The 26,998-nt window shown below is 40.0% G+C and overlaps 1 protein-coding gene across 2 annotated transcripts; it reads right to left on the bottom strand.

Annotated features, from left to right (window-relative positions):
* Positions 1-657: 657 nt before the first annotated feature.
* Positions 658-23,342, bottom strand: LOC308304976 (aromatic-L-amino-acid decarboxylase-like). 2 transcript variants are annotated; one of them, XM_080749600.1, is made up of 14 exons: positions 23,216-23,342; positions 21,417-21,624; positions 18,310-18,423; positions 17,481-17,600; positions 14,480-14,614; positions 13,838-13,981; positions 11,322-11,388; positions 11,057-11,151; positions 9,320-9,387; positions 8,035-8,111; positions 4,492-4,511; positions 4,290-4,388; positions 2,069-2,170; positions 658-1,723 (listed from the first exon to the last, which is right to left on the bottom strand). In XM_080749600.1, the coding sequence occupies exons 2-14, from the start codon at positions 21,615-21,617 to the stop codon at positions 1,538-1,540; spliced, it is 1,428 nt and encodes a 475-aa protein (XP_080605726.1). In that variant the 5' UTR covers positions 21,618-21,624; positions 23,216-23,342; the 3' UTR covers positions 658-1,537. The 2 variants fall into 2 exon arrangements, with proteins under 2 accessions (XP_080605726.1, XP_080605725.1); XM_080749599.1 differs by lacking the exon at positions 23,216-23,342 and adding an exon at positions 22,900-23,010.
* Positions 23,343-26,998: the final 3,656 nt, after the last annotated feature.

Raw genomic sequence — 26,998 nt, 5'->3', positions numbered from 1 at the left:
AGGGCAGGAATTTCATGGAGGCCATGTCCGCCATTGTCCCTCAGTTTGGCCTTGTGCCCCTCAAACCAATGACATGACCTGAGGCCACAGTGGCCTTAATGCCCCAACTGACTGAACCACTTTCTCCTGACTGTCTCTTTCTGGTCAATATGTAGACAGTAGACACTAGTCTCTTTCTTATCATGTAGACACCATTGTCTTTTGTTGAGATTCTGAAATCTTAACTTCCCTGAGCCCCCATCTTTAAACCAATCCAGTGACTTTGATTGGTGCAGGGCTGAGCATGGATCAGATTGTAAATACCATCATTTATCTATTTCACTGCAGATTAGGTTATCGTCCCTAACCCTTAAATTCAACACATTCTTTCAATGGACTAAAACATGTTTTATTTGAAGGCCTTCTTGCCCTGGCATTTGGCCTTTGTGCCCTCATAAAATGGACAACACCAAAGGCCAAGTGGCCTTGCCCCTAAAATGACAAAATTCCAGGCTTGCTTGTCCTACTCCTCTCGCCCAACATTTCCTGCTGATAGGTGCCGCGCCAGCCCGTAGAAGTTTCTTTTAATTAAAAAGTAAATACATTAAAGTAACACAAACAATATTTTGAATAGAATTAAAAACACCAAAAACAATACTTTATTTTCAAAATCTCCACAAATCTTTGTACAACCAAACCAGATATAATTTGTAATCTCTCCCAAACATTCAGTTCTTCTTCATTATAATCCCCCACTCAGACACAGGTAGCTACATATAAAAGCTATTTCACATACATTTACTGACAGAGATGAATACAATTTACTCACACACAAAAAGTGCAATACATTCAGTGAAAGTCTCACAGATTAATTTACAGATACCTGTAGAATGAGATTATAACCACCAACAGACACAGAAGCCACGTGTACAGTACAGTAAAGCCTGCACAGACAGGAGTGCAGAGTCATAACAATTATGTAAACATACAACAGTATGAGGTGAGAGCAGAGAAGGCAGGATGTGGCAGCTACTGTAGAAAATGTGACATTTGTAACTGATATCACTTGGTGTTATAGAAGTATGATGCATAGTAGATCTGTTTTATAGGTCATTTGTAGGGTCCCTTTGGTTCCATTTGTCCACAGAGTTACACTAGATTTTACTGTAGGCATTGCTTTCATTCAAGATGGAACACAATGGGGTGCAACAGAAAGCTACATAAAATCTAAGCTATGGTATGGTATGGTATACTGTGCAATGCATCACACTTGATTGATCACACTACACAGGATTTTACTGTGTAGGAGGAACACAAAATAAAATGGCTGCAGGCAGCAACTGGGGTATCCAAGCACAGGATACAGACGTGTCATTCTAGGAACTGGTATTTTAAATAATAATATGCTTCACTTTTTTAGGACATATTTTATCTGCAACATTAAAATTTGTCCTGATTTACGGCTCAGAACAGATACTTCTTTCCTCCGGCCATTGGTCAGTGAGTTATCCCCCTTGTTTCACACGTGGACATCAACGTTGTGACAGTGAAGGCGCTCCTATAGAAGGTCAGAGGCCAGCTTGCCAATATGCTGCCATGCCTCTTGGACATGGCGTGACTCCGTGGTGCGGGCACAGACGGCGAAGCGCAGGACAAAGCGGCCGGATAGCTGGCATGGCACCAGGTGGATCCGCTTGGCATGATTGATCTTCTTCAACAAAGCCTCTGTCATCTCATTGGAGCCCTTAGAGGAGTGATGGCAGGATGAGGCAGGAAGTAGAATATGTTAAAAGGATGTCAACACATACTGTAGTAATGGATGATGAAATGATTTGGGAAATTGAACTTCACACTCATTTAGAAACATCCACCAAGGAATTGGCATTCAATGTCAATTCCATCCTAATGAAGCTAAACACAGCTACAAGTTCTGCAATACTGCACTCACTGCAAATGAGTCCAGGGCAGAATAAAATGCCACCATGCAACTACACTCACTTGGGTAAAAAAGTAAAAAAAAAGAAAACTGTCTTATTTATAAAAGTGGAAAGGCCTCTAAAAGTTATGGAAATGTGTTAGGTGGTCTTACCTTCAGCCTGAAACAGACAAGTCCCATGACGACCTCCGCACAAATCTCAAACCTTTTGTCTGCTCTCACTAAGCTCTCAAACTCCTTGGCCAGGCCTACTTGCTGTAAGCAGAACAGAACAAATTAAGCCTCAAGGCTGATTTATACTTTGTTGCATGAAAGACCATAAATTAGGCATGATTTATACTTGTCAGTATTATCGTCTACTCAGGCTTTTGTGACCCTAACCCATACAGTTTTTAAGTTGCTTGATTCAGTATTTAGTATTCAGTATTTATCAGACATGCCCCCTTCCTATACAAACAATTTCAAACTCAGTTTTAACCATAGATTCAATGAAAACACTTGGTTCTGTTGACTCATACTGCCCTCCTAATACGTGAGGGGGCCTAATACATCTGGGGTGATCACAAAAGCCTGAGTGCATGATAAAATGTCCAAAAGATAAAATGCCACTAGATGGCAACATTGCGCTATGATATGATGTGACTTATTCTACAAATTAATTCAGAAAAGTATAGAATGTCTGTCTAATAACCATGAAATGATCATTCAAAAAAGATAATATTGTTTACAGAAAATGTCTTTGTGGTCCTATTGAGATCAAAGTACCCTACGGTAGAATCCATCCAATTATTATCCCAGATCTCAGTGACACATAGGATGCATGCTGACATTATAACCATACACATCACTGCTTGTAATTACTGTACAGCTATTAAGGAGGCACGTTGTAATCCAAGGTTAGAGAGAGAGAGAGAGAGAGAGAGAGAGAGAGAGAGAGAGAGAGAGAGAGAGAGAGAGAGAGAGAGAGAGAGAGAATGTGAAAGAGTCAACACTTATAGAGTTGCTTGAATATAGTTAGACATTATTACACACATCCAGTGCCATTTGTTTCCTAATGTAGCCAAACATTGGCCAACAACTGGGAGACCAGACCACTGCTTTTCTTCCTCATTCCCAGCCAATTATTCATCACCACACAGGTTTTGTGAGCTTATTATACTGAACGTACATTCATTCTTTTATTGTGTCATTTTTCCTACTACACTGTATGCTGCCTGATCATTTAATCATTCAGCAATTAGAATGTGTCAAATATGTGTCTTGGTCATTAAATGCCTCATTTTACAACTTCCTTGTCTGTGGGAGGCTGCTGTCCAGACAGTTGGACCGGTCAGCACTACTTTCAGGTTTAATGAGTTAGAACAATGGTTCTCAACCTGTGGGCTGAGGCCCACTGGTGGGCCATGACGATATTGCAAGTGGCCCCAAATAATTGGTAAAACACTGAGATTTTACGGATAATATAACATTAATGTAAAAAATAAATAATAATTTTATACTATTTTACCATGTAAAATGTTGAAAATTCACACAGCCACCCAAATGTCCACTTGACACGACAGCCATTAAGTGTCCAGATGGGTGGGCTGCAAATTCTTTCAGTGTTAATAACATTATCGTCCCGCATTTAGAAAATGGAAAGAGAGTTCTCACATAAAAAATAGTGTTTCCTTAAGCAGTCTGAATGCAAGAGATGTCAAATCATGTTAGCAATCACCAGCATCATTGTATATAAACATCCAAACAAGCATGTCATGTGTAGACTATTTTTGTGATCTTTCAATCCCTTTTGATAGATGGATGTAGACACGGGTTATGGCTGGAGGGTTTGTGCACTGTATGTTGCTACGAACTGACGCTTAATTTAATTTAATACAGAGACAGAACAGGCTCCTTTGATTGACATGAAGGGGGTGGAAGGAGCATTATGTGCAGATGTGAGACCCGGTAAGAAAGAGGGAAGGGATTGAAGGGAAGAGAAATGGGAGACACATAATAAAGCTTATTATGAAAAGTGGACAGTACAAACTAGTCACATATGATTGACAGATGATGTGTGTGGGGTTTGGGGGTAAAGCAAAGGGCAGGGTTCAGAAGAAAGGGTGGCATTTGCTATAGAGAGGCAATACAGAACATATCTGTTTGACTGGAGGAAGATTGGAAGAGAGAGAAGGGCAGTAAAACGGAGGCACACACGTTTTCTCCCAAGTAACCAAACTTTCATCTTAAATCATATGTGGTGGACTAGACTGGAGGTCACACCGTCTGTTGCAATCACTTATAACACAGCAATGGAATTACAGATACCTTTGGAGAACGTATGACATTATGTATTGGTGGAGATAAGTAGTAAATAACTGAATTGTTAGCCCACCTTGCGGATGTGATCCTGCAAGCCTGTGAGTCCATACATTCGGAAGACAAACCACAGCTTTAATGAACGAAACCTTCTACCCAATGGAATCTGCCAATGCTGTATTAGAGGAGAGGAGAGGCAAAATCAGTCCCAACATATTCTGGCACTTGTAATGTATTTGACAAACCATATAAACTAAATAAATGATCATTCCTCTTACCCTATAATCTGTGACCAGACCTGTGAAGAGAGAGATAAGGATTTAGTCACACACCCAAAGGTTAAATACATATTCATATCCATCATAGATCAGTCAACAATTAAATCTGCCCATTCCAGAAAATTGTTATGCTTTGGTGGTATCAGACACAAACAGTTTCTTTTTTATCACAAACAAACATTTGATTCTTTCAGGCATTTTCCATTTCAATAGTTTTAAATGTCTTGTAGGCGTCATGTGAATTGCCTTGACATTAGCAGTTGAAACCTGAAATGTTGTTTGCTTAACCTTTATGATTGATGTGTGTTTTATTCTAGACTTTGCATTACAGCTAGTATTATGCTTGCTTTATATATTACTTGCCTGCTCAAATACATAATGTGACCTTCAATGCATGTTTAATTTAATTAATGAATTTGACACTTCACAGTCTCACACACCATCTGGCAATATTGTGTAGATGTGTAGATTTGATTAACCGTATAGTCATGTATGCAGATTATGGTGTATTGTAGAGAATATACAATCCTCCATCATATCAAACCATCCCCATCCACCATATTAATTAGAACAGTACACGGTGCATTCATTTAGTTAAAGCTATACTACAGTATACTGATTGACAATGTCAATAAAGTTATTTGAAGCAAACACCACACCAGAAGACACCAGATGTGCTGCCATCGTTATTGTAGTTGTAGGACTTTGTTGCAATTACTCTCTCAATCGGATGAGGCATACACAACCAACATAAAACGTAGTTTAAACCTACCTCAACAGTATATTCAACATATTCTATTGCTTCCACTCAGTCTGTATGTGGCAGGTCACCTGTATAATTCCCACCCACTTAGAGATCACTGTCATGCATGCTTCAGTGCATCTCTGTGGTTATAGCCTGTTTCTTTATTTTTGCTATGCTATTAGTTCCTTTTAACCTCTAATTAGGCTGGACTGCTCAGATTGTCTGAACGAGGGCCAATGTAACATGCCAAGAGAATACGAGTGCTTTTGTCTGTCTGTCAGACTAATTATGGTGTGACTCTCAGCACATCTGCGATCTAAGCGAACACATGCACTGAAAGAAACATACATGTACACACACACACACACACACACACACACACACACACACACACACACACACACACACACACACACACACACACACACACACACACACACACACACACACACACACACACACACACATACACACACACACACACAAACACACACACACACACACACACAAACAATGCTTGATATCAGTACTAGTATCAGATTATTAATTGCTGTCACAATATTAATACAAGATGCACCGCAATCTTTATTGTAGTTTAGACATACCGGTAGCCGGTAGGTGCAATTACCTCGCTCCATTGGGAGAGGGAGACCAACGGATTGTAGTTTTAATACTTATTTAGCTCAGAAGCTTAACTTCAGGTGGCAGGATTGTAAGGTTGACTAAGCTGATGTGATGCGCAGATCCAAAGATTAATTATCTCTTATGTCTCGCTCTCTCTTTGTACCCCCCTCACACACACACACACACACACACAGACACACACACACACACACACACACACACACACACACACACACACACACACACACACACACACACACACACACACACACACACACACACACACACACACACATGACATAACTCCCTCCCTCTCCAGGGTTTCCTGCAGGAAAAAAGCTTGGCCAGGGGGGACTTGGCTATGGGTGGACTCTGGAGCGCGCTTTGGCGCGCGCAGGAAAATCTGAATTAATTAATTAATTAGATTAATTTAATTACCTTAATTTCTATTCATTCTCATTTTTGCCCTCAACATGGGAGAAGTTGCTTTAACAAACACATGAACATGCCCATGATGAAGGAAAACACAACTACATGCTATCATCATTCACATTTATTCAACATTGAATAAATAAATTTTTATACAGGACAGTGTAACTTTTTTTTCCTTCAGGTTAATCAGGTTAATCAACCAGCACTTGTGCCATATATAGTTGCCTACAGCACAGAAAAAAAAACTGTGGTGTAAAGTTAAAAGTAATTAAGTAGATTTACTTACTTTACTGATGTACTACTGTACTTATACTGTACAAAGGAGATTTTTAGTATTTCCTGTATTCAGTACTTTTACTCCTACTCCACTACATCTAAATCTAAATATTTTACTTTTACTTCACTGCAATTTTTTGAAAACTTTAGTTACTAGTTACTTTGAAAATAATTAGCCTATACTATAAAACATAAATTAATTCACTTTATCCCTATTTATACCTAGGTTACTTGAAAATAGCTCAAATATAAATGTTTTCGTGTTGACTTGATTCCAACGGAAGTTACGGGACATGATATTTTATTAACGCGGACCCCACCTGCACCACCAAAGTGAAGCGATGAGCGACTAGAATAGAAGAAGAAATAGCGTGATGGTTGAACGGATGAACGCAGCATGTCTTGCATCGCGTCCGGACGCACACATTAGTGGCACTGTTACGGCCGGACTACACCAAGCCGTTTCGCGCGCGTCAGTGCGTATGCGTGCGTATGCGGGGCGTGTGCACGTATGCGCGTTTTGGATAGATCCAATGTATATCTATTCAGCCGGCTACACCAGGCGTACGGATAGCGCGAACCACGGATACGCATTCCCTAAAAATAGGATCGGTTCTATTTTTTAAGCACGCGTATGCGTTTTGTACACAGACTATCTGGTCTTCCTCACATATACTCCCTCCTTGGTGTAGCCTGGAGCGTTTACGCATACGCGAGCGTCTTCACGGACAGTATGTGCGTACGCGCGCATTTATTGTTGTAGTCCAGCCGTTAGCATGTTGGTGTGTGTGTAGTGTGTACGTGTGTGTGTGTGCGTGCGTGTGTGTGTGTGCGTAATGACGACGTGAAGTCTCTTTGAAAAAACGGTATGCACTGCGCGTAAGCACACACTGTGCAGGCAGACAGCGCAGCACAAAAAAATGAAAAAGAACAACTATGTAACACAAATATATCTGGTGTAATGTGCGCTGGTGGGCAGCGCTGCGACTTCGAGACACAAGGCACATTCCTGAACACTTTTAAGAGCTGTGTCGTGCGGCGCGCCTGCACGTGCGGTCAGCGATGAGGATTTCTTTATTATTATTATTATTTTCCCCAGACCCTGGCTGTGCGGGGGAAAATTCAGGCCGGGCGCCGTGCCCGTTCAATAAAGCGCTGCCGGAAACTCTGCTCTCTCTCTCTCTCACCCTCTCTCCCCAGATCCCCATGCTCAACTTCATGTGTGTACCCTACTTAGTTGTATTAGGCTATACTGTACCTATTTCCTCAGATGCTGGAGAGTTGCAGCCGTTTCTTACATATACGAGCACTAAAGCCATAGTTGTTTCATGTTTTATCGCTCTGCCATGAGCAACACCAAATTATGAGGCACCCCTCGTCTATCTGGACTATTTGATGTATTGTTCAGGCAACTTACTAGTGACGGGGTGACCGCTTAAAGGTAATGTTTAAAATAACAACACTACCTGACTCTTGGTTTTCATGTGTGAGGTAGAGGGGGTCCATCTTGAAGGCCCCAATGATGTCAGTTCTCCTCTTCACCCTGTGGACAAGGAAACAACAGCAATGTCTCACTCACAGAATATAAGAGGTACAATACCATTGAAATGATCTGGTTGTGTTTTAATTTTATCATTTTCATTCCCCAACAAAATAACTTTATTGATATTGCCACTAGAGTATATAAGTCATTTCCAGTGTGTCAAGTGACCTGATACTGTCTTAGCAATGTAGCATACAAGGATAGGAAGTTAGTGTGTATACAGTATGTGTCTGTTTGTGTGCTGTTGATAGAATAGGCAGATGGGAGGCGCCGTTCTGTTTGTATTGTATGAATGAGTCAGGTGTAGTTAGATGGAAGTCAGTTTGTTATGACTACAGTGCAGTGTTACAGTTTCTAGTATACGTATGTATGTATATATTACATCAACAATGTATTAGGCCTACATATTGGTCATTATGGCTCAAGGGTTTCTCAATAAGCTATTGATATTATGCATGCAACCAATAAGGAAATGTCTGAATTAAGAATAATCTGATAAACATATAGGCAGGTAGGTATACAGAGTTTATTTTGAAAGAGAACCAGACATTTTCATGCTTACTGTATGACTAGCCCTTACCCGTTTAAAGATATGAGCTCCGAAATGATGTGCAGTGTGTGGGTTATGGGATGTGCACTGTGCACACAGTATATGAGGGATGGAAAGTAACTTTAACTGGTGCTTGCATGATGTAGGAGCATCAATGTAAGAAATACCCGTTTTGTTTAATGGCTACAGAGATACGGTGTCCCCCCCGCCCACCCGCCTGCACACACACCCGCCTGCACACACACACACACACACACACACACACACACACACACACACACACACACACACACACACACACACACACACACACACACACACACACACACACACAGAGCTGGTTAAACATGTTGCCTCATGCTAGATGCATAATAGATATGCCTCATGCTAGATGCAGAATAGATAGTAGATACACCATAAAAATGCTAATATACAGCATATGATTTGTGAAAGTGACAAACGGGCTTCACAGTTATGTCAGGTGTGTTCATATGCTAATGGTGATGCGATTTCAGATCAATTGCTCCAGCCACTGAGGAGAAACGCTGTTTCAGACAGACAGACAGACAGACAGACAGACAGACAGACAGACAGACAGACAGACAGACACTCACTCAGACATTCCGAAAATTATATGTTTGATAGGTGGTCAACTTACCACATAGCTGAGCAGTCAAAGTTGACTAAAAGCCATTTGTGGGGGTTGAAGTTGAAAGAATCTGCAAACTTTGAAAACAAAACAAAGCAACCAATGAGTTATAAAGTTATTTTTTTCGATTAATTTCCTTATTAGAATAACTAGTAAGAGTTATTTAATGATAAATAAGAAGAGAACACAAGCAAATAAACTGATAAGTTACTGATTCCACAAAAGTAGTTTGTTACACGCTATAATAAGGTAAACCAGAGAATTTCTTTTAGGGAATTGTATTTATAGAATGGTGATCACCTAATAGACACAATAGACCTGACCAGTATATTTCTGTTTGAGTATATTTTGTTTATTGATTTGTTTATTGATTGATTCATAATATCGTCCTTTCAGAAATTAATTTTGTACCTCAGACAATTATAAGATAACTACACAATAACTATATTAACTAACACACAGCACCCAAGATTAAGAGCAAGGTGCACACAATATCCACCTTCAGTATGCACAGGACAGGTTCAGCAATTATGTTACAGTTGGTTTTGTTTAATAGTGCTGGTGTATAAGTATTGGTATGAAAAATCTGTGGCCCAATTAGTTTGGATTAATTTAACTCTATGTTATCTTTATGTCCACCAGAGAGACAGTATTTTTCATAACAGTATTATCTATCTATGAATTGTCCCAGGGACAATTCATTTGAATTGTAAAATAGTCTTTCCATTAATACACAGGGAATATTCAAAATAACCTTTTCCAGGAATGGCTCATCAAAGAGAGACAAATCTACGTTCTAATCTGTTTGTTCACTATCATTTTTCTAATATCCTTTTTTCCATCTGCGTGCGCAAACGCAATAAAAAGGCAGCAGCAATGGGAGACAATACAAGACAGATTCCTGGCAGACAGTTGCCATGCTGACTGATTCAAAGGAGGCCTGTTGTCTGCCTTCCCATCATCCATATCCTAGCAACCAGCCCTCCAGCACTGGAGAAGAGCTGGGCAGCCCCCCATTCCAGAAAAGTTGTTCTGTGTTTACTGTTTGGAGACATTTGAGTTTATAGACCAACTGCATACAGTATGCATATAATGTTCAATGTGTGTATAATGTGTATTATATTAATATTATTGGAGAGAGAGAGAGAGAGAGAGAGAGAGAGAGAGAGAGAGAGACTGAGAGAGAGATAACATACAGTATGTCTCTCTACCACTTTCTGTCCCCTACTCTCATCCTCTTTCTATCTAGCTCTCTTCCTCTCTCCTTTACGCTCTACCTCTTTCCAACGGGGTTTGAACTTGTGTGTCTAATAAACTGTGGTATTTCTTTGCCGAGGAAAAGCAGCATGGTTTTATCTAAAGGTCTCTGATGCTGCCTCAGGAAATGACTGTGTCCTTATCTCTGTTTCTCTGCACAGCGTTCAGCTATGAGGAGACAAAACCACCACAGCAACATCAAAAGCCACATAGATAGTCCCACAGAATCTTTGGCCTATAACTCACTCTTGCACACTTCAAATTAATAATACACCTTTAGCAAACATAAATGAAACAGCTAATGCAATTCATTTTGTTTTTTAACAGAATTCAGCACCAACATACAGTATCTATTTTAATTAAACACTCTTTAAAAGTATTAAAGTAAAATTTCAAGATCTTGAACATTTGAGTGGATCACTAAATGTATGTACTATTACTGTATGTAGCCTACTTTCTTTCTCTAGAATGATCTCTGCATTTTCTCACCTCAACACCGTTCAGTAAAGGTCTGAATTCAGGACAGATGAATGCACTCCCAGCGTATGCTGCATCGATATGCATCCAGATTTTCTCAGAATTACCTGGAATAGATAAGGACAACCCAGTTCAGGAATAATAGTACAATGTCCCTTGGAATACTGTACCTGGAGCACAGAAGCAGACATTGGCACAATATTTCATATTGTATTATTGCAAAGTTTTCACATGTTGTCATTCTGTCAATAGGTACATTTCTGTAAATTCTACTCACATATGGGCCCAAGTTCAGTGATGTGATCAAAAGCACATGATGGAGTTGTGCCGAGAGTTGCACAGAACTGAAAGACACAAACATACATATCACGAAATCCATTGTCACCCTTGTTAAAAAAAGGTATTTTGCCGAACAAATGATTTTGACTTTTTCTTTCAAATACAGTATGTTATCTTTCTAGTTTATGTTATCTAGTCTAGATACATATAGCAAAAACCTCTATTTATACAATCACAAGAACATTATATGTGTGCAGCAGAAATCGTTGGTCTGCATGGGAAAATGAAAATAAAATGTCCCAGTCAAAATAAAAAATGATTTCCCCCACCCAATGACAAATGCACAGCCTTATACACAAAGCACCTGTTCCTTTCTCATTAGCACACAGCCACAGGTAACCATTCAGATAAACCCAGATGATCCAGATATATGTATCCTGACCACTGTAAGCCTCCTTGACTATAGTGCTCGTTATTGCAGGGATCGCTCACTGATAGTGATCTGTGGGTCCAGGTGTGACAGGGACTATTGTCTCTAACCAGATACACTCTCATTAGGCTTGACAGGAGCTAGGCTGCTACAAATAACAGCCTTTCACACAAGGTCCTCCTCAGGCTATATGCTCAGCTTCACCAGCCACCTGAGGGCAGGGGGGTCATTGTGTTGAACAGAGACAGGTGATGTGTCAGTCAGTGTTTCCCAAACAGTTGGTCGGCACCCCTTTTTGTGTCATGGACCGATTTTTATGGGTCCATGACAAAAGATTGAATTCTAAATAATAATAATAATTGTGTTAAAAAAAAGATTAAATAAAAGTAGTGAAAATAGCAGATTTCCTATTTTTGCTAGTTTGGCTCCCATGGAGACATTACATTTTCCCTTTGTTTCTTGGGCTAAAAAGTTTGGGAACCACTGATGTATGTGATTGCACGGTACACTATACAGTATACATACTGTACGTAAGTGCAACCAAGGTTATTTGATATCAGGTATCTCCAGTGAGCTTTCCACTCGATAATACAATTCAATAATGTCATGTAAATACAGGGTACAGCAGGTGACAATCTAAATGATGTGACTGTAACATATCTGATGGAGTTCTTAGGACTAAAATGCTGCATTTTAAAGTGGTGATGGTGAATAAGACACTATGTGGACATGTAGTGGAAAAAACATGATGGTGTGTGTGTGTGTGTGTGTGTGTGTGTGTGTGTGTGTGTGTGTGTGTGTGTGTGTGTGTGTGTGTGTGTGTGTGTGTGTGTGCGTGCGTGTGCGTGTGCGTGTGTGTGTGTGTGTGATATTTATTAACCTGTTTGTTAATGCCATATATGTGTGCCTTTGTCCATGTACATATATTGTATATCGTCGTTGTCGAGCGGAAACCTCGTATCTCCAAGTTTCAAATTTGTACGTTCTTTCGTAAAGTACTGTTAGACAATTCTATAATAAATAAGCTTGCATAACCCTTAACCCACAGAGGTCAAAGGAATGTGCCCTCACGGTATCAGACTCAGGTGGTCATAGCAACAGAGTATCATATGCATCCTACCTCTAAGTTTAGATCATAGGCTAACGTAACCAGATGCTATTAGAATATCAAATATTGCTAAGCAAGAAGTCACTTGCTCTCACACAAATGGAAAGTTCCAGAAGATCAGATTCTGCTGAGCATCTACAGACTAGACTATAAAGACACTGAAGTGGAGAAGCAGAGAGAGGAGAGCAGGAACGGACACCACCATGGTCATCTAAAGCTTCTCCCCATAAACCGTACGGCCTGAAGTCATCAGGAACACGGCTACACAACCAACCCAACAGATGGCCTGGCAGCACAAACCAGAGAGAGGACGGAGAAGGACCAACGGAATCGTCTAAACCTCTCCAGGACTACATGAAGTCATCAAGAAAGCTACAAGAGATCGAGTGGAGCAGGAGCAAAGAACCACGAGCAAGAGGACCTCCGAGACTTCATCCCTGGGACTGGACAAGGTGGCAGAAACCTACCCCACCAGAATGATAGTCCATCCTCCTCCCCTGGACTAAGCAGCTCGAAGTCAGAAGCAACAAAGCTACACCCCGGAGATCCACATCTGGCCTGGATAACAACAAACAACCACCTGCAGCTCACTCATAAATTACCCAACTGCGTTTGGCTATGCATAACCTTGGCAAATGGAAACTAGGAATTACTACCATTAAATGAACGCTAAAGCTTGGTTCTTCTTGTCCGTCTTAATTAATGGCTGCGTCTTAAACCTCTTGAATCCCACAACAGTACAGCCCTGCTTCATCATACAAGGCGGTCGCACAAAAGTAGTGAAAACAGCAGATCTACAAGCACACAACGCCTCACGGCGCGAGGCGTTGTGTGCTTGTAGATCGGCTGTTTTCACTAGTTTAAGTCATTTTTAAAATGATGAATGCAAAACGAACGGTTTTGGACATACAGGGTTTTCACCCGACAGAGACGATATATTTCTGTAGGCTAAGTGTAAATATATGCGTTTTCCTACATAAAATGGGATGAGTCCCGCTGCCTTGTCCTCCTCCACCATCCTTTTTAACGTCTCTCCTTTGACAGCGTAGGTGTCGTCTGTTGGGATTTTCTTCATCATAACACCGGCTATCAGACCAGCGCGCTCCACTGATGAATGAGACTGGAGAGTAAGAGCAGCAGCTTTATTGCAATGTTTTCATAAACATTATACATTGAGTGTTTTGGACATACACAACAGCCAGAGTAACAAATGAGCAAATTATACATGTTATTTCAAGCCAGAGATAAACTGTAAAAGCAAAACGAAGAAGCATATCTTTGTCAAACAGGAAAATGGAAGAAAGTGCATTGTTCTTCAACTGGGAGGAGAGAATCAACTGGCTGCTGTCCTTGTAAAGGTCTGCATCTCCCTGAGGCAACTCCCAAACGTTGCTATAGTCTTGTATTAAACCTGATAAGGTCTACAGTAGGCCCACTGTCACTCTGAATTACCTGATTGCTCTTTCACTAGTAACCACCTGTTTACAGTACATTCTTGAAAGAATGCAGCTGCACTGTTGTTCCACCACCTACAGTGAATGCTTGTAAAGTGGGGTCAGGTGAATGACAATTTGCATGAATGTAGAGATGTTTCTTTGCTATGTGCTTTAGCTCTTACTTGGTCAGAGGTATAGGCAACCAGTTTGGAGATGATGTGAGCCTCAGTGCGTTGTGGTTCAGAGGTCTGGACTCGTCGGACTGCTTTACAGCGAGCAGCTAGCAGAGCCACCAGGGTTGCTTCACTGGCCGTGCCCTGCGGGTAAAATGAGTTTGATTATGATTATGAATGACAAAATGAAGTTATAGAATGATCACATGAGACAGTTTTCATGCTAATCAGGGTAACATCGTACGTTTTGCTCTTCCCTTGGTCCCAGGAGAGAAATATTTTAGCAAAATACACTTGAATGTACAGTATAAAGTACAGCAAAAACTATAAAGCAATCAGTCAAATACTTTGTTAGTTATTAGGGATCCATGGCGTAAAATGTTATCTGTTAGTTATTAAAATGTCCTTCCATTAGTTTATGATTATACCACATTCAATTATATCTACTGTAAAGTATAGGCTACTGATTGTATTTCTAAACACGTCTGTTTACAATACATACCTGTAGCATGTATGTATATTTGTTTTATAATCAAAGAGACAATCTGGTGAACCAAAACAGAGATCCCCCTGCGCGCGCGCACACACACACGCACGCACGCACGCGCGCGCGCGAACAGATACTGTACATAAAATCGGTGAATCTATTATTATGCATGGACACAAGAAGATGTGCACACATCACAGACTGTGAAAGAGAGGCCAGAGTATCCTCATTGCCCATTAAAATATCAGCCTTTTATTCTCTTGCAAATTGCCTTTGATCCTAACAGAAAGCCTGTCTATTCACTGAAGAAAGCACATAATCAGGACGAAATTATGTTTCGGTACTACGATGAGTCATCGTACAACAAAGCTAATATCACATGACAGCACACACTGGGCATGACGTCAAGGCTTCAGGGGGAATTAAAACAAAAAGTCAATCAATAAGCTTGAATTCTTCACCAGACCGTCAATACACTAACTGTTGCTTATATCACAACAAGTATGACTTCTGAGCTGTTGGGTCAATCAAGTCATATCAAAACATTTAGATTGAAGGGTGGTGGTGGCTCAGTGGCAATGGACCAAATCAATCTATGTAAACAGTCAAAGACCTCTGGCTTTATGGTCAACTCAAGTATACTTCCTGTCCACGTTCCTAACAAAGCAAGCTAGCCATGCAAAGTGATCGACATACTGTATATTAGACAACTACAATAAATAAGCCTCCAACCTGCCTCTGTCTTCTTTGTAGTGATTAATCGGCTCAGAGCCAATTATTTATCAAACATTTGTATAGATAATATGGCATATTACTGTATACCACAGTACTACTACTGTAGGCTATACAGTATTTTATTATTTGTTACCAGAAAAATGTTTGGAACTTTCCACACTTAAGCCCTATATAATTAGTTTTCTGGTGCCCACCAGGGCTCTATACTAGGTCTGCTAGTATTTCCCTCTACACCAAATCTTTTTGTCAAAAATAGGCGATCTACAAGCTTACAACAACGCGTCGCAACATGAGGCATTTTAAGCTTGAAAATCGCCTATTTTCTCTAAATGTTTGACCCAGAAAAGGGGCAAATGTTTAATTGGTGAAACTTAGAAGTGCTTCAGTAATTTACAACTGGATGATTTGCATGGAGTAAAGAAGTGGAGTATCTGAATAACGGTATTTAAATTCCAAAAAATATTACACACATTTAACATGATTTGTCATATTTTATTTATCACTGTAGTTCAGAAATGAAAGCCGATAAGGTCCTTAATGAAAAGATCCTCTTGTTTGGATCCAGTGTAGGCATGCACCTATCTAATATTTTCTTAATAATTATTCTTTATAATTCCTTTTTTTATTACACAGTTATGTTTTATATAGCAACAAATCAAATTACTACTTAAAGATTATTTTATATTTTGTCACACAAGTAGTAGAGAAAATGGCAGACCATAAGCTCACTATGAATTCTATTTTCAGTATACACAAGAGAAAGAAAAATGTGCCTTTAATGAGACGGTGATGCTCAAAATGGGGATAGATTATTATTAGTGAAGAACTTTATAAAAATTGATTAAATCAATTAGTTTCATACTTCAACAGTCGGTAACTGTTGCATGCAGGCTTGCAGCCCTACTTCAGTGCACTGTAGGCAGATGCTCTATAATGACAGGCTGGCAAAGCACTGTCACAACCCTCATATTATCCATTCTGTTAAGAGGAGAACCATTTGTTGCCATAGTGAGATGCACTTAAAAAGAGCAGGAGCAAGACAAAAGCTGCACATCTAGCACGCATGCACGCACGCACGCACGCACGCACGCACGCACGCACGCACGCACGCACACACACACTAGTGTGTGTGTGTGTGTGTGTGTGTGTGTGTGTGTACACCTCCATCCACACATCAACACAGAGACGGAAGACACTCAAACACAACTCAGGTGGTGACAATAGAGGTGCATGACATGATCTGTCATCAGTGTGCGCTCTCATGCTTTACCACTTGCCGCCCCTGCACGCACGCACGCACGCACGCACGCACGCACGCACGCACGCACGCAAAAACATTCTCAGCTGCTATTATGTTTCAGTCAATGGAAGGCTAAACTAACAATTTGATTTTTGCACCACAAAACGATCCCAGCCATCCTGTCAATGGATGACATATTAAAAAGCTATTTCCTGCCATTTCATCTAGCACTATGAACCGGGGAGAGAAAGGACAAATCAATAAAATACAAATTGTTGCTGAATATAGGTTTGGCGGCAGTCAATTATGTTTCCGTATAAACAAGGTAGCCATCCCAGCAGGATCAGGAAGGTATTATGTGCACATGGGTGGATGGGTATCTTGAATACTAGCACATGTGGGTCATATTGCGTGTTAAACATGCACATGCTTGTACAAAATAAAACAGAATTGAAAGGCCAGTGAATAATGTCTTTTTCTGTGTAATATTAACCTAGTTTAGGACTACTTTGATGCCCTCAAGTGCTAACTTACACAGAGACACTAACCTGAATGACACCTCCACCTTGTCCATGGGTTCCAGCAATGAAGGCCTCAGGTAGTTGGAGCATTTTCCCAAGCCAGTCCAACATCACAGTCTCCAGCTCTGTACAGGCCGGACTGGCAGCCTAAACATAGTTATGAACCAATAACATGAATTGAATGACCTCCCAGATTAACCACTTACTGTAGGCTAAACCCTCTATAGCCTCTATAAAAGACGATTTGGGTTAGAACTGTACTTTGACACAGTTTTTTTGTTATTTTTACAGTCTACTCCAAATCTGTTCGCCAAAAATATCTACAGCTTGCCGATCTGCTATGGCGAATGTTTTCCCCAGAATAGGCATGCTGTGTTTCAAGTTGTTAAATCAAGTATTTAACAAAAATAATGAAAACATGTTATCACACATTAAATAAATAGGCAATAAGACAGATAAAATATAAAACAGTAAGTCCCTATTTCATCGGAAATTATATTTATTAATGTATTTTACAGTTAATGAATGCCGTTTTGGAAAACTTGTTGTATCCTTGGGCTAGGAAATCTCGTGAGTCGTGTAACAAGAATGTCAAAGAGCTTTTTATGGTGTGGTTCTGAAGGGATCAGAACTTTTGACTGTCATCAATATCACGTCAGTCTGGAGCAATGTGTAACTCCATATTTGGGCATGGCAGAGATCTGGCCTGGCAGAGATCTGCGCTCTGCAGTGGCGAGTCATTTCACGAAATTCACGTTTATTATTTTTGACTATGAACCCTTTAAATATTTTCACCTGAATCTTAATTTAAAATAGATATAAACTGAAGTAATAGAATAAAAGTAATGTTTGTTACCCAGGAAAATCCAATGCAGCCAATAGCTCCACAAAGCATGTCCGCCAACATGGCAGGGAAAGAGGAGGCTGCTGGAAAGTAGGCATAGAAGTATGGGCTGTGCCAGTGGGTGATCTAGAAAAACAATTGAAAGTACAATTAATGACCATTTAAATGCTTTGGTTGGGGTGGCAGTAGCTGAGTGGTTAGAGGCTGCCTGGGAGTCGGAGGGTCACCGGTTCACCCTCCCGCTCAGCCTATGTGTCAAAATGTACCTGAGCAAGACACTTAACCCCTAACTGTTCCCCTGGTGCTGTATTAATAGTGTCCACTACTCCTAAAATAATCGCATAGAGCAAATTTCACATGCTGTGTATACATTGACAAATATCCAAAGAACAACATAAATTATTGTATAATTATATATACTGTAGCAAATAACGCAGCACCCTGAGCTGGGATAGAACCCAGATCGTTATGCTCACCAGTCTGGCACGCAACATGCAGCTCTAAGAGAGTTAGAACCCTTAGAGGAGCAAGTTACGGCCGAGCCAAGTGGTCCCCAACTACTGTAGCTGCAGAAACAAGGTGATTGTTATGCATAATTTACATTCAGATGGACTGCTATCCTGAAAATTGTAGGGAGAAAATAATAATAACAAAAACTCAACCTCTGCAACCTAAATGTGAAACAAATCGTATTTTTTTTTTTCTTCTTTTGAGAAACAGTTTTTGTAAATCAAAATTAATGAGGCATTTTTAGACAGAAATTGTTAGTTGCTGTAATCGGGTGTGTTTACAGAGCATTTTACAACTCTTGGAACGCAGCTCAGCCAATCATAATCAAGGACCATAACTAACTGTTTTATAATAGGTGGTTTTCATGCTTAGTATGATGATTGGTTGCCTGCAAATCTGCACCGGAATGAACTACACCATATCAAAATAATGTCATTTAATTGAATTTCATAAAAATAGAAATAAATATATTTATTTATTTTTGTGTCATTTTATTATTATTATTGTTACATTTTTTTACCCGGCTTCCGTCCCATTTCCTAATTAAGTTGTTTAGATCCATCTGTGGACAAGAAAGAAGTGGAGTGTCATCACCAGTTCAATAGCCTGGAGTAACAGGGGGCAAGGTTGGTGTGGTAAGTGAAAGAGAATGGCTCTTTCACCACCTCCAACAACACTTAAATTCCTATGACACATGAAAGAGATACAGTGAACTGCTAAAGTCCAAAGTGGTCAACAAGGGAATACTCTGTTAAACTCTATGATATCTGCTCTGCATTACTGTAAATGACATTGGTTTAATAGTGCATGACGATTGTGTTCTCTTCTTGCTGGTCTTTGGCTGGGTAAATAAAGGGATAGAAACGGTTGCCCCACACCATCGTATTATGCCTGAGGAAACATTACTTCGTTTAGTGCAAAGGCTTCACAAACCTGCCTTTCATTCTGTGTGACAGAACACAGTCAGAACACAGTCAAATCCTATTACATCTGTGTGTGTGTGTGTGTGTGTGTGTGTGTGTGTGTGTGTGTGTGTGTGTGTGTGTGTGTGTGTGTGTGTGTGTGTGTGTGTGTGTGTGTGTGTGTGTGTGTGTGTGTGTGTGTGTGTGTGCCAGAGGCTACCTGTTTCTCTAGTCCCTGCATTTATGCTTTTCATGGTTTTCCCAGTGAGTCATCAATTACATTCATCCAAAGCGACCCCTCTATATTCCTACTCTAGTGATGGAACAGAGGTGTTGAGAAAGGGAAAATCTTTATTTTTCAACAGCCCACAATGAGATGGAAAAAATAATGGTGTGTTAGAAGTGTAAAAGAAAAGCTACTCCTGCTTTTTATTAGTGGGGAAGTTCCAGAATTGTTCTAAACCTATCCTGCTGAATATTAGTCAAAGATATTTTTAAAAAATCTAAAATGTGGCTTATTGCTTTTGAATCCAGTATGAGCCTTGTACATGTCCTTTCAAACTAAAGCATTTGATTTTAGTTACTGTAGCAAGTAGAGGCAAATGAATAGGACATCAGAATGTTGAGACAACTTTCCACATAAAATGTCCCAGGTTTTGAGTATTTTAAGGAACTTAAGATCAATGGGATATGTTCTTAAAGGTTTCATCAACTGATCGACTCTTTTAGTAGCAACATTAACTGTAATATTTGAGTAGTCCTACATTGCAGTATTTACACAAACAAACACAAAAAAGCTTCTATTTGATGATGTTATAGACAGTTCCAATTTTGTATTCTCCTTTCTTTTCCCATGACTTCTGATTTAATTAGTTTATCCTGTATCCTGTATGAGTTCTCTCTCCTGATTGGATGACATTGGTATGCCAACCTGAAAATGTATTTACTGAATTTATTCTGTAACCCCTTACAGAACAAACACTCAATAGCAAAGATTACTGTCTATCATTATACCTTTCCATCCGGGAACCCCTTTTGGTGAGTTGTTGTTGAATACAGTATACAGCAACGTAAATTGTTTACATTTATTTGAATAAAATTGTTAAATTTTTCAGAAAACATATTTAGAAGCCGTTTCTAGAATCTGCCTCTAAATGGCATAATATATAGCGATTTAACACAATTGTAGCAAACAAATATCACTTACACCCTGCTGTTTTCTGTTAATACATTTGATTGCTCCTGGTGTTGATGATTTTGTATTGCATTCTATGTCTTGATGATGAATTGTATACATACACAATACACAATGGAAACAAAAATGGTTCACTTTTATCCAAGGCGCTTTACATAGATTGTGCAATACATTCACCCATTCACACACACATTCATACACCGATTGCAAAGGAAACCTGCTCACCGGGAGCAACTAGGGGTTCAGAGTCTTGCTCAAGGACTCTTCGACATTAACTCAGGGGGAGCCCGAATTCGAACTGGGAACCCTCCGGGAACCCTTCGTGCTCTAATGATGGTTCTCTACCCCTGAGCTACAGTATGCCGCCCGGACAAGCCCTCAGTGGCTTTTGTGTTATCGTTTTAGCATTGCTTGTGTAACTTTACTTGCTGTAACTTTACTTGCTGTACTGGTTGCAATTTGTTAATAAAGTATTCAATCGATAAAAATAATAGTAATAAGAGTGAACTGACCCCAGGCATGATGACTCTCTCTACATCTTTTATAACATCCTCATATGTCTCAGGCTCCAGTGGTGCCTCAGCAGGGATCAAGGAACGAAGGTAGCCTGGTTCTACATCTGGGTACACCTGCCGTTGTTCTATGTTCTCCATATAGTCGGCCACATAGTCTACCATCTCCTTCCCCCTGCGACGGAACTCTGCTACATCCATGTTAACACTGGAAGCACACACAGGTATAGAGTTATGGTCAATTCAGTCATTTAATTGCAGTTAGTATGTCCAAAACAGTTTTTCATTATCATTTTTAAAACATTTTAAAATTGTGAAAATAGACGATCAATACTTTTGTGTGACACTTATGAGTAAAAAATAATATTGCCATTAATGTAAGCTCATAGCAGACACTCTAACCACAAGACCACTGAGCTGGTATGATGAAGTAGAACATTATTTACAAAAAGTTGAACTATGCAGATACAAGGTTTCTGTCCTACAGCTACGAAATACCACAACATAATACAGAAAATAATTAGGATATTGTGAAATGTGAAGATTATGCAATGAAGCAAATGTCAAGAGAATTGAACAATACATCTTGCTGTCCGTTTTGCAGTGGACAGGTGTTGTTCAGTCCCTGATCCACACTAAGTATAAATACCATGACTAAACCCATGAAATCTACTCTAATCAAGGTGTGTGTGTGTGTGTGTGTGTGTGTGTGTGTGTGTGTGTGTGTGTGTGTGTGTGTGTGTGTGTGTGTGTGTGTGAGCGCGTGCGTGTGTGTGTGTGTGCTCTATTTGATTGCCTGGCAGTAAATGCCATTAGAGCCTCTTAACTTCATCTCACAGAGGAGGAACACAGCACACTGAAACAGACTACTACGACGGTACACATCCAAACACATGCACAGCACACACGGCACACACGGCACGCACGGACACACACACACACACACACACACACACACACACACACACACACACACACACACACACACACACACACACACACACGTGAGTGAATGTGGGCACATGAATAGAAACAAGCACTGCGAAACACAAACATCATCTACTGTATGCTCTTTTCTATAGCTACAAATGTTTCTTGATTTAGACGAGTATCAGACCCTGCATGCCACGTTTCACGCTCACAGCGCTTCCCTGGCTAACACAGCTATTGGTTCATGCCTTGTTCCTTAACACATGACTGAAACGTGTTTATAAACTGTTTCCACTGCTCCTGTTCTTAATGCATGTCTGAAAAAAATGTTTATAATCTGTTTCCATCATCCATTGTATTCTTAACTTTGTAATAAATGTCCAATGGCTCTCAATAAGAGAAGTGTTTATTGATCTCAGATCAAGACATACGGTACAGTATAACTATAACTCCAGGAGTATAGCTCTCTATGTATCAGATACAACCATGGCTTGTTGTTAAAGTACAATAACAGCATCATATAAACAGTGATCTCTTGTACATGCAGAACTACCTTTTGCAATGACACAGCAATGAACATTGCCCCCGCTCCACCATGAGACTAATCATTTAACACTTGTTGCTCTCTTTCTCTCTCTCTCTCTCTCTCTCTCTCTCTCTCTCTCTCTCTCTCTCTCTCTCTCCCTCTCTCTCTCTCTCTCCCTCTCTCTCTCTCTCTCTCCCTCCCTCCATCTCTCCTGGTGTGAACCACAGCATTACTTCTTATCTGAAAACTGAATAAGTGTGTGTGTGTGTGTGTGTGTGTGTGTGTGTGTGTGTGTGTGTGTGTGTGTGTGTGTGTGTGTGTGTGTGTGTGTGTGTGTACTCACATATTCAGGTCAGAGAACTGCAGCAGTATTTTGGGGATAGCAGGTCTTCTCCTTTCAGTCAAAGTCCACGGACGGACAGATAGACAGATACTGTACACAGATAGATAGCTCGACAGACAGACAGACAAGCAGGTGGTCAGAGCGTTTGTGTGTAAGCAGGAGGAGACATTTGTTGCTTTTATCTTCCCACCCCCCCCCCCTCTCTTTCCAGGCTAGCCAATGGGAGAAGGGCTCACAGCCAATGCAGGAAGGACTGATTCACAGGGTGTTAATGAGACTGTGCTCACTTTCCACCTCCACCCCACACACACACACGCACGCACGCACGCACGCACGCACGCGCGTACACGCTCACACACACAGTAACCCTCGTCGGTGTTAAATGAACACTAGATTCTACTGTGTACACATCTGCATAATGTTATAGTATACTTACAAAGACATAATATTGATCTACATACGGTATATGGATCAAGAATCAGTTCTAGCATGAGCAACACTAATGTGTTCACAAATCTTCTCTTCTTAATGTAAAGTAGGTGTATTGTAGGTCTGAAGGGTACAATTCATTCATGAATATTAATTCATTGTTTTGTTTATTTAAAAAAAAAGTTGTTTGGTTTTCGTCTGTTGTGGGAGAACATATTGTATTGGCATTTCATCTATGTCTGCTGTACACAATAAAATATAAATAGATGTTGATTTGTTTTGTATGTGTTACATTTGACACAACAGCCCCTCATCAAAAAACACTACTGAATCACTACTCATCACTACTACTAAATGTCTACACAAACACTACCATTTCACTACTTGATTACTATTGCAATGTGTAGTGATTTAAGTAATGATTCAAGTAGTAATGAGTAGAGAAATGGCTGGTTTCACCCACTGAATCACTACTGATAATCGCTACTTAATGCCTATTCAAATCACTGCACGACTGCTACTTAATTACTTCAGCATCACTATTGGCTTTTGGGAAAGTACTATCCAATCACTACTCAATCACTACTCAATTCTTTCACATTTATTATTGAATTACTACACAATCACTGTTGTATCTCTTCACAATCCCAATGGAATTAATACATCCTTGTGTGTGTAGTGTTTCTGTAGTGTTTCTGTAGTGTTTATCACTACTGAATTACTTTTCATTTCTACACAAACCCTTTTGAATCACCTTTGAAACTCAACACGATTATCATTCAATCACTTCTGTCTTACTATTAAACAAACCCCTTTGAAGCACAGAACACATGTTTTCTTCATTTACTTTTTATTACATTTTATTTTAAAATTGAAATACTCATGCTTTTACTAAAACCGCTCTTCTTACTGAACAAACACTATAGCAATGATTGCTATGGAAAGAGATATTTAAAACACATTTTAACAAAGACATCACTTACAGCACCTTTAAGGTTAATGATCAGTTCCGGGGTCAGCCGATACAGTCCACTGTGCAACCACAGACTTTTTTGCCTTCGGGCCATAGTATTTTCCTTTAGTCATGTTGCACTTGGGGTATGTGAGGTGAAAGGTGAACACGTTATGAGATACATCGTCAACTCAGGCATAGCCCCAATTGTGCAGTTGGTTTCACCGACGATCACGGCAGGCCGAGTGGTCTCGCCTGCAGAAAGGTATTGGGGTCTTCTGCAGATTGTCACAAACACAAAGAGAAAAACAAAACAAACAATATCACAAACAATTCACTTATTGTATTTTTAATCGTATAGTCAAATATGAAAGTTTGTCAAGCATGTGATATCCTAATTCTGGTCCATAGCGTTAATGAAAAATAATCCACCTGACGGAGACACTCTTCCTGGTTGAAGACTATTTTATGAAACAGCGCTTCCAACGTCACAGAGATGAATTAACACCCAATGAGACTTTTCATTTCACCTACCGGTATATATGTATTTTAAGTGTGTGGTGGGGGGCCCAGACTGCATCCACTAAGTAGAGTAAGCTTTCAACTGTCCACTAATATATTTGGTTTGGTGAGGGCGAAACAGTTTTTATTTTTTTTTATTTTTTTTGGACCAGACGAGCGGGCTTTCCGGTTTTGCCAAGGAGGTGTGGAGGTAGACTAACATAGCGTTAGGGAGAACTCCACTAATGCTATGGACCAGAGCTAGTGATATCCTAACGTCATGTTATGGAAACATGTCGGGCATGCTGCAATGTTACGTGCTGTAATGTTAAAAACATGAATTTATACAGCCAGTTATTTAAACAAACAATACTTCCTACCTTTCCAACTGTTGAACCACCTCTGGAATGCTGCATCCAGATTGTGTTGATCCAGATGGTGGAAGATCTCTCTCTCTGAGATGGTGGAGTCATTGGTGTCTTGACTGTCTTCATTGGAAACGTATGGCTACTCTGAAAGCAAAGTCTCCCTCTTCTCTTTCTTGAAGGGATCACTCCTTTTTTGGAGTTGTTGCTTTCTGAACAGTCTTCAGAAGCTGCATCTTCACAAACACACACATTTGTTTTTTGTTGTTATAAATTAATTTTAAAAATATATATATTCCAGAATTAAATGATACAAGCTGACACAAGCTGCCATGCCATAGTGGGAACAATGAACATCAAAAGTGAAAAACAAACTAAAACGTGGTCAAGCATTAGCAGATCTACAAGCTTACTACACAAGCTTACTACTCCAAGTGCTTGTCAGGGTGGAGGGTCCCCAGCTCAAATATGATTATTTAGGGGGCTTGAATGGTTAACAGTCAACAGGGTCACTGATTAGACCTATATGAATTAATATTATGTCAATACATCTATGAATGAATGCAGATATCATCAATGATTATAGGGGTGGATATCACAGTCACTATGCACTAGCAATGTACAAATTTAGCCGCAAATTGCAACACTAGAATTTTTTTTATTGGTTGAATCTAGGGTTGCAATACCTCCCATAGGCAGCCAATGCATCAAAACATTTTTTTTGCAATCTGATATTAAACCTTAAACGACATCAAACTCACCAATATTGCGCTCTATGGAAAGCTTGAATTACCGGTATCCTCTTGCTATCTGCAAAGTGTTTGTTTCATAAAAATCCACATAGACATGTTATGATCTACTTTCTGTCAAGAAATTCAGTTCAGGTTCTAAGTGCTGGAGTTTGGAAGCGCTCGTGGGAAATCACTCAATGGTCCACTGTACCACCTGGATCTAAATGTCACATAATGTAGGAGGCAGCGGGACGTTGCGTTATTGAAGACGAGCACTTCCAAAGTTCAACACTTAGGAAAAAAGGGAGGTATTGCAACCCTAGATTCAACATATTTAAACAAAAATCTAGTGTTGCACTTTGCAGCTAGCACAAATTAAGCAATGATACGAATATCAGTAACACTGACATTAATTACTTGAAACAAAAACATGCTGCAAGCCAATGCATTAATGTTGCTGTTGCCTAACAATGTTAGTTGTTAACGTGTGTGTGTGTGTGTATGTATGTACGCACGCACGCACGCACACACACACACACACACACACACACACACACACACACACACACACACACACACACACACACACACACACACACACACACACACACACACACACACACACACACACACACACACACACACACAGGTTCTCCAACGTTTCAATTTCAAGGACCCCCAGTTATGCATTTGGCTATAATCCCCCATAACTCCCCTATACAGTGTTCAAATGGGACAGGTCCATTTGGTTCCCAACTTCTAATTATATAGCATGGGGTCCCAGGAGGCTTTACATACAAATAGC

This window comes from Nannobrachium achirus, assembly GCF_963921795.1.
Source record: "Nannobrachium achirus genome assembly, chromosome: 2".
Classification (NCBI taxonomy): domain Eukaryota; kingdom Metazoa; phylum Chordata; class Actinopteri; order Myctophiformes; family Myctophidae; genus Nannobrachium; species Nannobrachium achirus.
The sequence above is the reverse complement of the archived record's forward strand: the minus strand, read 5'-3'. Positions and strand labels throughout refer to the sequence as shown.